The 12,688-nt window shown below is 48.1% G+C and overlaps 1 protein-coding gene across 3 annotated transcripts in view; it reads left to right on the plus strand.

The window, feature by feature from the left end:
* The window catches only part of TNS2 (tensin 2), a 175,557-nt gene that overhangs the window by 150,780 nt on the left and 12,089 nt on the right, over positions 1-12,688 (plus strand). For all 3 annotated transcript variants that reach the window (XM_060252420.1, XM_060252421.1, XM_060252422.1), the window contains 3 exons: positions 1,729-2,627; positions 9,241-9,327; positions 11,759-11,890. In XM_060252420.1, the coding sequence (XP_060108403.1) occupies positions 1,729-2,627; positions 9,241-9,327; positions 11,759-11,890 (1,118 nt within the window). The remainder of the gene's footprint in view (positions 1-1,728; positions 2,628-9,240; positions 9,328-11,758; positions 11,891-12,688) is intronic.

Raw genomic sequence — 12,688 nt, forward strand, 5'->3', positions numbered from 1 at the left:
TGAGATCTGGAGATCTCCCGGAATCACAACTGTGATTCTCAGGCTACTGGATCCCTAAAATGGCTATTGTAGAGATAGGGTTCCCAGTCCCCTGTTGAGAGTGGGGGATACCCAGCTTTGTCAAGCTCTTGCTGAAATCCCACCCACAAGTGATGACATCACCCACAAGTGATGTCATCATGTTTGGGGGGGTGATGCTCTAGTTTTTTGGGGAAAACTCTATGGTTCGAGGGCAAAATTATCATAGAGTGTTGCCCCAGCGTGATAATGTCACTTCCGGGTGACATCATCATGTCAGGGACAGCAGCCTCATTTCCAGTCTGTTGGAAGTGCATCAGGATACTGACGTATGTACTAAATGAATACATAAAATAATTAAGACATGGAGGTACTGCAAGCACGTGGCCCAAAATAATTTTACTGTAGGCTTTTGTGTGAATAATAGGTAAGCTAAATTGTGCAGTTTGCCGACTACAGAGCCCAGGGGTTGCTGAAAAATTTATAGCCATCAAAATAAGCTGATAATAAGTTTTAGAGAGATGTATGCAAGATCAGTTAATGCAAGTGTTTTTACCTCTTAAGCTCCCTTTAGCATTTGCGCAGAAAGATGGCGTCAGAAACTGATAAATAATAGTGTTCAATGGGCTATGCTTGGGCATGATGTTCAGATTCAAGTTGCTGTGTATTACCCTATCAACATGGTGCAGGGTTAGGGCTGCTAAGCCACTTAAGGGGGGTGGGGAGATGGCCCACCCCCTGCTCCCAATGCCTGCTTCCCCTCCAAGAAGCACTGGGGAGGAGAAAAGATTAAACACTTCTGGGAGTACACAGAAGTTACTGCAGGCAGCTCCAGGAATCATTGGGAGCCCTTTGTTGTCACTTCTGATTGTCCAGAGAAATGATGTTGTCATGCTAGCAAGGCCTCCCCCTCACCATGTCTACACTCCCATTGGTTGCCAGGAAGCAGATACAGGGGGGAGCATCTGTCAGCAATGATGTAACATCACTTCTGGGAAAACCCAGAAGTGATGTCACACACCTCAAAGAATTGCCAGAATCTCTATGGTAAAACCACAGAGTTTTCAGAGATTCCTAGAGTGGACTGAAAAATAATGTATTTTTTCCACTAGCCCCTGGAGCGCCAGTGGGAGATTTCCTGCCTCCAGCAGGCACATAAAAGGGATCACAGTTAATGAGTCAAGCAATTAAAGTTAAACAACTACTAAACAACTTAGCTAACAAAGTTTAATAAAACCGTTTAAAAACCTTCATATATTTTAGTACTTCAACTTAAACCTTAAGATTTTTTATTTCCATTCAGTTGTGTGGTGCCTCTTGCTGTTGTTATCTTGGTTTATTCCAGAATGAGAGAGGTGTTGCTGAAGAACATTAACATTTGGTTGGTACTAGAGGCTGTTAACCCTGGAAGAAACATAGAAAGGATTACTCCCAAGGAAGTCTATTGACGAAATGAGCCTACATCCGGGTGCTCATAGACTTTTTTTTGTAATATGGGAATGTTAAAATTGAACCTCTGTGAAGTATTAAAATATGTGAAGGTTTTTAAATGGTTGTATTAAACTTTGTTAGCCAGCATATCACAGTAGTTGTTTAACTTTCATTGCTTGTCTTCCAGCAGGCATATGGCAACCCTACGTGGAGGTATTTCCCTGTGAAGGCCATACTCAGTTCTCAAAATTTACTCACTGTACGCTTGCTGTCTTGCAGCCCTGGAGCACACAAGCACACCAACTCAGCTGCCAACCCACCTGAAACCACGCTTCGGTCAAGCCATGAGGAGCTGCCTTCTCCTGGCTGGAAAAGAGGCCCAGAGAAGATTGCTTCCCCCAGCAGTCCCACACAGACTCCATCCCCAATGCAGGCCTTCACCCACCTCCCTGCCTTCAGGCCACAAGCGAACGGAACATCTCTGAGGCTAGGCCTCCAGTCCCCACAGCCGTACTCCCGTGCTCACTGCACCTCCAGCCCGCCACACATCGCCCCCTCGCCCACAACGAAACATGGCGTCCTGCAAGACGCCCAGCCACACCAAAACGGATCAGAAACATCTGGCCCTCGCATGGCTGCAGCGTCCCGCGAGTTGTCGGTGGAAGACAAGTTAGGTCACCAAGCAGGCCCAGTCATGGAGAGCCAGGCCCAGAGGAGCAGCCCGGTGATTCCCTGCCACAGCCAGCCCCCTCCTCCCTGCAGGACTGTGTCTAGTGCGCCAGCATCACCTCAGAGCCCAGTGGCCTTAAATGGCCGCCTGCACAATGAGAGAACCGGGCCTGAGCTGAGCACCCTTCCTTGGTGCCCCAACAATAGCCCTTCTGTTGGGCCCTGCTCCCTCAGCATCCAGCCGCCAGCCCTCGGCTGTGGTTTTACTGACACACAGGGCTCACCGACCCCAGCCTTCCCTATTGCGACAGCCTATTATACGGGGGCAGAGAGTAGCCTCTCCAGTCGGGATCACCTCAGTGAACCACAGCAACCTCCGCTGCCTGAGAAACATCACGTGCTAGCAACCAGAAATTGGGAGAGGACTTCGCCGCCTGGTCGCAGCCCTGGCTCTGCTCACCATGTCACCTTTGCGCCTGGTGTACCTGATGGCGTTACGTCTGGAACAGGTAACTCGCTTTAGAATAAGGAGGAGGTGAACAGGAGAGAATTTTTCACTTCACGGTTCTTTAAAAACAAAAATAAGAATCCTTTCTTTTTTGCTAAATAGCAAGCCCCTGTAACTCTAGATTTTTCTGCAGTTGTCTCAAAATGTTTAAAACAAAATCTGGAGATATAGCCAGGGCTTTTTTTATATAGCAGGAGATCCTTTGCATATTAGGCCACACACCCCTGATGTAGCCAATCTTCCTGGAGCTTACAGTATGCCCTGTAGTAAGAGTCATGTAAGCTCTTGGAGGACTAGCTACATTGGGTTGCCAATCCCCAGGTGGGGGCAGGGGATCCCCCAGTTTGGAGGCCCTCCCCCCATTTCAGGGTCATCAGAAAGCGGGGGAAGGGGAGGGAAATGTCTGCTGGGAACTCTGTTATTCCCTATGGAGACTTATTCCCATAGGAAATAATGGAGAATTGATCCTCGGGTATCTGGGGCTCTAGGGAGGGCTGTTTTTGAGGTAGAGGCACCAGATTTTCAGTATAGCATCCAGTGCCACTCCCTAAAATACCCCCAAGTTTCAAAAAGATTGGACCAGGGGTCCAATTCTATGAGCCCCAAAAGAAGGTGCCCTTATCCTTCATTATTTCCAATGGAAGGAAGGCATTTAAAAAGGTGTGCGGTCCCTTTAAATATGATGGCCAGAACTCCCTTTGGAGATCAGTTATGCTTGTCACAACCTTGCTCCTGGCTCCAACCCCCAAAGTCTCCTGGTTCCACCCCCAAAGTCCTCAGATATTTCTTGAATTGGACTTGGCAACCCTAATATGCAAAGGAGTTAAAAAACAAAGAAACCCTGGCATATAGCTTTCTTTCCTTAGACTGTACCAGTTAGGCTTGCCAGGTGCCCACTTGCGGTGGGCAGTTACCTGGCAGTTGTTGATGAAACTGGGAAGGGGAAAAAGGCACAATATACTAGTATCGTGCCTGCACCTCTCCCAGTTTGAACTGGAAGTGACAACAGATGCTCTAGGATTTCTAGGTTTTACCATAGAGTTTCGGAAATATAGTAGAGCATCTCCAATGACATGCTGATGTCACTTCTGGGCACACAGGAAGTGATGTAAGCGTGTTGCTGGGACTGCGAACTCTCCCCTTGCAGGGTAAGTCTCCTGCCAGTTGCCAGGGGGGTCCTGGCAACCCTGTCAAGTAGGGAGAACTGCCTGATTGGCTATTCCCATATATTAAGGTGAAGGATCTGAATGATTATCTGCAGTTCGCATCCTGGTTTTGTAAGCCAGCCACAGCTGAAATAAACCTATGGTTGCCCTGACCTCTATAGCCCAGGCAAGTCCGATCTTGTCAGATCTCAGAAGCTAAGCAGCGCTGACCCTGGTGAGTATTTGAATGGGAGACCACCAAGGGATACCAGGTTGGAGAGGCAGAGGCAGGCTATCAGCCAGTTTGGTGTAGTGGCTAAGTGCGTGGACTCTTATCTGAGAGATCCAGGTTTGATTCCCCACTCCTCCACTTGCAGCTGCTGAAATGGCCTTGGGTCAGCCATAGCTCTGTCAGAGGTCGTCCTTGAAAGGGCAGCTTCTGGGAGAGCTCTCTCAGCCCCATCTACCTCACAGGGTGACTGTTGTGGGGGATGAAGGTAAAGGAGACTGTAAGTTGTTAGGGAAATTCTGTTTGAAAATCTATTTCTTTATCTCAAACAGTTCGATGGATTGCTGGATCAAACAATCATTGAGAGGCATTTAATATGAAACAAAAAACCCCATATTTTTTACTATAGGGAAAGGGTACTGGGAGGTGAAAATAACAAACACTAAAGAACTACATGCTAACACACTGAAGACCACATGCTTAATGGAAGACACTTCCTCCTCCTTCTTGACCTCTCTGCCTGAACACAGGAAGTCACCTGACTAACTGACCAAACAGACAAAACAGGTTTTCCCACTTCTAGACCTTGATTGACAGCAGTCATTATCTTCTTCCTAGGTCATGCAGACAACAGGGAATCAGGCACAGTGTTAACCCTATAATGACTGGAACTTCAGAACATTGCAAAGGACATACAGATACATATTTCCAACACCCCTTCTCAATGCCTAATGTGCAAGTCATTATACATTCAGTAGTCATTACTCATTATTCACTGTAACATTCACATCAACTAGATTCATTATTTCACGTAAACATTCAAATCTAGCACAAGATAATGGCTTAATAAGTATATCAGCTACCATAGCTTCTGTACAACAATATTCTATCTTAATCAGCCCCTTCTGGTGTAGATCTTTCACTGGCTCACATTTGTTACCAATAGATCTATCTCTGGCTGTTCTACTTTCCCCTTTACATATAGCAATACACACTTGGTTATCTTCAAACATAACAATAGGTACAGGTTCTTTTATTTTGAAGTCTTTCAGCAGATGAAAAATACATTCAAGTTTACTTCAGGCACTGGCTGCTGACACACACTCACCTTCTGCTGTAGATTGTGCCACTATAGTCTGTTTTCTGCTAGTCCATTCTACAAGTCCATTTCCATAGAAGAACAAGTATCCACTGGTCAATTTGTAATTGCACGATTCTTCTGCATAGTTGGCATCCATGTATCCAACTAGTCTGGGATTCTCAGAAGGTTCAGTGATCAGTCTTAAGTCCATATTCCCTTTTAAGTATCTGGCAAGTTTCTTTACTGCATTCCAATTGTGGTGATTAGGCAAACTTACTTTTCTGCTCAATATTCCAACAGCGGCTGTAATATCAGGTCTGGTAGTTTTACTCAGGTACAGTAGTTTTCCTATAGCTTCTCTGTATTCTCCAATGTCTTTGAGTGGTTGACCACCCTGAGCTCTCAGGTATGCAGATTCAAGAGGTATCTTAGATTCTTTACAGTCTCTCATGCCAAGAGATTCTATAAGTCCATAATCTTTCGTCTTTGGCACAGTTGAAAGGTTCCATCCTTGAGTCTCTCAATCTGTATTCCTAGATAGTGTTTAATATCTCTAAGTCTTTTGACTTCAACCTCTTTGTTCAGCTTTTCAACAATGTCTTTAATGTCCTCTTTGTTCTTGCAGCTCACAACCAAATTGTCAACATAAACCAGAATGTATTGATATTCTCCATCTTTAAGTCTAGTGTACATGCAGGGTTTAGCTTTCCCTTGCTCAAATCCTTGTTGCTGTAGTAGTCCAGTTGATCTTCTTCGTGGTCTTTGTGCTTCACACGCATGGGATAGAGCGCCTGCACCGATCCCCAAATTGGTATCTGAAAAGCCCGGGATTTTTCTGCGCTCGGCGCCAATGGGCATGCACAGGCGTCCCAGTACGCATGCTCACCGGCGCCAGCGCGGGGATCCCGCCAGTTCCTTTCTGACCAGTGCGCGGAGAGGTTTGCCTTTTGTGTCCCCGGTCGGTGAGATATTGGTCTTTTTGCCTTTATTGTTGTAAATAGCCCGTTTGTTGTTTTCTCTTAGCGTAGATAGATAGTTAGTTCGTTTAGATAGGAGTTTGTGTGTGTGTCTGCCGGGGAGGGCCTCCAGCGACCAGCGCCGGCCTCTCCGCCGCCTCCCCGGCCTCCTCCTGCAGTGTAGGGCCCGCGCACGGGGCCCGGCGGCGGTCGCGGAGGCCGGGAAGGCGGCGGAGAGGCCGGCGCTGGTCGCTGGAGGCCCTCCAGCGACCAGCGCTGGCCTCTCCACCGCCTCTCCAGCCTCCGCCTGCAGTGGAGGTCCGCGCATGGGGTCCAGCGGCGGTCCCGGAGGCCGGGAAGGCGGCGGAGAGGCCAGCGCTGGCCGCCTCCCCGGCCTCCGCCACCACCGCCGGGCCCCGCGCGCGGGCGAGGAAGGCGGCGAGTGAGGGAGGGAGCATCCCTGCGCGTGCACAGGGACGCTCCCTCCCTCACTTGCCGCCTTCCCCGCCCGTGCGCGGGGCCCACCAGCTCTCTGGCTGGCTAAACCGGGACCTCTAATGGTCCCGGTATAGCCAGCCCGGGAGCCGGGAATAGGGGGCCAGAACCGGGACTTTCCCGGGTGCCCGGGACGGTCTGGCCACCCTACCTATGATAGGATTTAGTAACCTGAAGTTAACTAAGAATAATTTCTCATGCTGACTCTCGCTCCTAATGCAAAGACTTGAGATTTATGGAGCTGAAAGAACTTTTTCTGAAAATCCCCCTGAGAATGAACAAGGAAAATCAAATTTTAAATGGCTAGATTGTTTTGCATAAACTCTCATTTTAGAATCTATTGAGCCATATGAAATTTCTGGATTGCATAATCTTAAAACTGCAAAACAAATGATTGAATGCCTTAAAATTAAATATAGCAAAACTCCCATCAGCACTATTCATGATTTAAAGGGCAAAATATTTGGTTTTCAAGTGCAAGAAGGGGAGAATGTGACTAAACATCTGAAGGAACTTATGCTCATGCAAACCAAACTACAGGAACTTGGTGAACCTATTGCAGAAAGAGACAATCTCAACTATACTGAAAGCTCTACCCAGTAGTTACAAGCCTATTAAGATGATATTAAGACTGCAAACAGATTTGAGTCTGGAAGGTCTGTTAAATGCTATCAAGGAGGAAGCAGCCTCCAGATACGGGGACAAGGACACTGAACTATCTGATTCTATCTGCTTTAAGCATCTCGACCTGTCACTAATAACACAGGTCACTAATAACACAGGTCGAGATGCAGGACAGGAACCCGGAAGTGACCGACAGGCTGCTTCAGTGTGCCGCTGCGCCGGCCCCCTGGGCCCCACAACGATGGGACCGATGTCACAGGGACGGGCTCGAAACACTCTATAATCCCTCAAAAGAACAGCAGTCTAGCTTGCTTCCCCCGAGCCCTGCCGCCATAAGCCTCAAGGGGGCTCATTTTGCGGCATCTCCCGGCGGGAGGGTGGCACCCGCACGGGACACATATCAAATGAAAGAGGGGGCGCAGGGCTATCAGAAACAGCCGGCGGAGGGAGTCGGGGGACCACCCCACTGGGGGATCCACACCCCGAAAGTGATGAAGGTGGCGCAGATAGAGCCAACAGAGCAAACAGGACAAAATAAATAGGCTGCATTATGCAGCACAGCCTCACTGGAATCTCACTGGAATCTGACTGGCTTCTCAGCGTGGAACCCGTTCTCTCTAGTCTTCTCACTTTGAAAAAAGTAAAAAAAGAGTTTTATTTAACTTTATTTCCCCCTTTCCCTCTCTATAAATAATCTTGGTGTTTCCGGCGGTGATATTTGGGGGATTTTTGGGGACGTCACAGGAAGTGCTGTGAGGTCACTTCCTGTTTCCAGCAGTGGCATTTGGGGGAAATGATGTCACAGGAAGTGATGTCACTTTCTGCTTCCGGCAGGTGGCGCGGGGGAAATGATGTCACAGGAAGTGATGTCACTTCCTGTTTCCAGCAGGTGGCGCGGGGGGAATGATGTCACAGGAAGTGATGTCACTTCCTGTTTCCGGCAGGTGGCATGACATCACCGGAAGTGACGTCATTTCCTGTTTCCAGCGACGCGCGCGCTTCACGCGCACACCCCAACCTTCTCCCCCCCCCCCAAAGGTGTCCCTGGCTGGCCTTCAGACATTATGGCCACCCTACGTCACGATCCCAAAACCAACATTTGCAGTGGCTGCTCCTGAAGACGTGGAAGCAGAAGATCCAGTGGCTCCTGCTGCTCCTGGGCTCGACATTTTTCAAAGCAATGAGGCAGGGCAGGGTTAAAGATTCTTCCTTCCTCACTAGAGAGAAAAGGCGGCTGAATGTGCGTGCGCATGGCTGCAGCAAGGCTGTTCCAAGATCTCCGACGTAATCCACAGAAAAAGGGTTAAAAAGCTCCAAAAATCTCTATCTAGCACATCCAAGGCAAGTTAGACAAAAGTAGCAGCGTTTTCAGATTGAGACAATCTGAATTCAAAGCTCATTTAAGTCAGAATGCTCTCAGTAATGGCAAGAGAAAAAAAGATGTCGTTTTAAAATTGAGGTTTGATTGGCTCAGCATAGCAGCTTGCTTTTCAAATGCTCTCAAAGGCTATCCAGATTTAAAATCATTTAGAGTTCAAAAAACAGTCCATGCTATAAGCCACCAGCTTGATGGCAAAAACCAAGAATAATCTGCTCTGGTATCAATTTTTGATCGCAAAACCATCCTCTGCTACCAGTTTTGTTAGGGAAATTCTGTTTGATTGACAGCAGTCATTATCTTCTTCCTAGGTCATGCAGACAATAGGGAATCAGGCACAGTGTTAACCCTATAATGACTGGAACTTTAGAACATTGCAAAGGACATACAGATACATATTTCCAACATAAGTGACTCTGAGACTTTGAGATTCAGAGTGTAGGGTGGGGTATAAATCTTCTTCTCTGAAGGTTTTACATGCCCCAGTGGGAGTTACCAAGAGGTTGCCATGACTTCCACACATCGGCACACACACACACGCATGAAAAAATGCCAAAAAGAAGAAAAGAAATAAACCCATGGTTTCTGTATGATGTGTGAATTGAGCCATAAGTAGAGTTGTCTCCCCTTTTGATACACTTGAAGCACTTCTGCTCACCTGACTTCAGAAAGAAAACTGACTTATTCCATTTTTGCTTCCTTCCAGAACCACAACAAGAAAATCAGGTGAACGTCAAATTTGTCCAAGACACATCCAAGTTCTGGTACAAGCCTCATTTGTCCCGAGAGCAAGGTACAGTTCTCAGGTGTTTTTGCCTTGGTTGGCTGGATCTTACAAAGTTTTTGACAGTTTCTACGGCAAGGATCCCCAGCTTGGTGCCCACACCCAGGCACCATGGCACCTGTCAATATATTTCCTGGAGCCCACCAAAAGTTTTCAGAAAGTGGGAAGGGCTATGTGAAGCTTTTGCCCAGAAGGGCTTCTGATTGGCCACTGGAGATCTGATTGACTGTGCAGATGTTTTAAAAGTTGCTTTGGTAGCAGCTCCCTCCATGGCACAGGGATCTTCACTGCATGAATGAAAGTAAGCTGTGTGCTTGCAAGAAAATGTTTTTGAACAATACATTCATTTTAAATGGCATCCCACTAAACAGAGTTCCTGCCTGAAATATTGCAATTAGAATTATGCATAACCACACTCCTTGCCATTTTGTGGCTGGCTCTTCCTCCTGAGGCAGCCATTTTCTGATTGGCTCCACCTCCTGCAGCAACCATTTTGTGGGTGTGCCCAGGGCTGGCCTTACCACTAGGGAAACTAGGCAATTGCCTAGGGCGCTGGCCTTCTGGGGTTACCAAATTGGGCATCCCCATGTGACTCAGTGACATTATCAGTCCCGGGGGGCGGGCACCAGAGGTTGGCTTTGCCTAGGGTGCCAGTCTAGGGCCAGCCCTGGTTGTGCCCCAGCCACACCACCCTGTGTTAGAATTTAAAAAGGTGTTTGCATTCTCTAAAAGACTGGGGAACCCTGCTGTAGGGAAATCTTGTCAGCTAAAAAGCGGAGTTTGTACCCTTCAAAGAATTAAAAAATATTATGTGGAAAACCAAATGATTAACAAAAGCATAACTGCAATAGAACTGGGGATCCTTGTTCGTATCAATACAAGGTTCCCCACTGGTTTCATCTCCAACTTATCTATTTTCAGTTTCTATGTTGCTATCTCCAGATAGTCAAGCAGCCATGTACAGTAGTAATATGGTGAATAAACTGCTTGGTTGGAGGTTATGAATACAGTAAAAGGGCTATGCACAGTGGCGTAGGGAGGGGGGGCGGGTCGCCCCAGGTCTGGGGGGTCCCCGCATTGGCAAGGGGGGCCCCCAAACAATGGCCGTGTTGCTGCGCTGCGAGGGGGGGGAGGAAAAGAATGGAGGCGCCCCGCGCCCGACAGCGAGGGGGAGCGCGCGCGCATGGCAGAGGAAAGGGGTGTGGCGGGGAGGGGCGCGCGCGCACGTCGGGGCTCCTCGTTCCCTTCCCTTCCCCCCTCCCCCCTTTTTTCCCCTCTCTCTCACGCAATCGGGCTGAAAGCGCGGGAAAGGCGCGCCGCTTTTTCTCCTCCCTCGCTCCCTTGCCTCAGAAGGCGCGCGTGCGCACCAGCCTCCTTCTCGGGCATCTCCCACGGCGGGGGGAGGGGAGTGGACGGCAACCGCCGGCCTGACTGGCTGACTGACTGACTGGGGTCAGGCGGCCGCGGGACACGCCTCCTCAGCGCCCGCGCGCGCCCCCGGGGCCCGAGGCACAGTTGCTGCCCCACACGCGCGTCCCCGAGATAGGGGGCCCACATAAATCTTGGGCCGCCCCGGGCCCCCAAAGCCCTAGCTACGCCACTGGCTATGCAGTAAACTTTTAAAGTTGTCATCTTGGGGCCCCTAGTATCCAGATCCACCTGTAGATGCCCTCGGGTATAAAAGAAAAATAAGTTACAAGTAGCAGGATTTTTTATTTTTTCAAGAAGCTCAGAATAGAGATACCCTTTTCACATTTCAATGTTCTCAGAGGCCCACTTGTCATGGGGTCTTACTCTGTAGGGTAGAACCAGGGCTTTTTTTTTTGTAGCAGGAACTCCTTTGCATATTAGGCCACACACCCCTGATGTAGCCAATCCTCCTGGACAGTGGCAGACTGGACAGGGTGTCAGCTTGCCCGATGGCAAGTGGGCCCCCTGAAACATTAGACAATATGTTAAAAATGTTAATGACCTTTAGTAGCTTGAAAATATAACAGAAGTTCCAGTCTTATTACTGTAATGCAACTAAAATTTACATTGTATTTAGGGTTGCCAGCCTCCAGGCGGGGCGTGGGGATCTCCCACTTTTACAATTGATCTCCAGCTGGCAGAGATCATCTCCCCTGGAGAAAATGCAATCTGTATTTACATTTAGTATCTACTGTATACTGCCAGTATTATGTACAATATGTCAATATATGTACACTGTAATTACATATATATTTGTGTATGTATGTATATATGTGAGCTTCTGGAGCTTACAGGGCTCTTAGTCCAGGGCCTACTGTAAGCTCTTGCAGGATTGGCTACATCAGAGGTGTCTGGCCTAATATGCAAAGGAGTTCCTGCTACCAAAAAAAGACCTGATTTGCCCTGACTACATTGCTGGTTGTAACGTGAGATGCACACCTAAAAGTCTACTGGTCCTCATCCTGTGCAGCCATAGCCATCCTCAAGGACAAGGAACCTGGCACCTTCCTCATCCGGGACAGCAACTCCTTCCAGGGGGCCTATGGGCTGGCTCTTAAAGTGGCAACGCCTCCACCCAACAGCATCAACCACTCCAACAAAGGTAAAACGATACTAGCAGTCCCTTTCCAAATTTGCAGCAGCAGATGCTCCTACGTCTCAAGCTGACATCTCACTACGCTGAAATACCTAAATTATGGTTTCTTGTTCACTGTTTCCGGAGAGGTTGGTTTCCTTTGACCAGGAGAGCACAGAAGTCTGATGGGTATATTTGTATAACTTTCTCATTTGCAAATGCAAATGCAAATGAATTGGTATAAGGAGGGGTCATGGGTTAGTAGTAGAGCATATGCTTTGCATGCTCAAGAGGGAAGGGGCCATGGCTCAGTGGCAGAGCATCTGCCTTACCACTAGGGAAACTAGAGCACCTGCTTCACATGCAGAAAGTCACAGGTTCAATCCCTGGTGTCTCCAGTTAAAAAGAACAGATGGAAGGTGATGTGAAAGACCTCAGCCTGAGGCCCTGGAAGGCCACTGACAGTCTGAGCAGACAATACTGACCCTGATGGACCTATGGTCTGATTCAGTAGAAGGCAGCTTCATGTGTGTTCGTAAGTGTCCCAGATTTCCATTCCCAGCATCTACAGATTTCTGGTAGAAAGTCATCGGCATAAGTTCTCAGAGCCACTGCTGATTAGAGGGCTGATTCGCCCATTACAAACTGTTTTATTTTCCCCAAGTGGCCGCCTCAAGGACTTTAAATCAAACAAGCTCTGGGAGTTCAGAACGTACTTCTTTATGCTGTCTTTTCTTGCGTGTTCCTCTCCAGAAGGCTGTGCATTGCTTGCTATTAAAGATTCTACTCATAATATTACAGCACCTTTTGGTAGACTCATACTCC

This window comes from Heteronotia binoei, chromosome 13 (genome assembly GCF_032191835.1).
Source record: "Heteronotia binoei isolate CCM8104 ecotype False Entrance Well chromosome 13, APGP_CSIRO_Hbin_v1, whole genome shotgun sequence".
Lineage (NCBI taxonomy): Eukaryota > Metazoa > Chordata > Lepidosauria > Squamata > Gekkonidae > Heteronotia > Heteronotia binoei.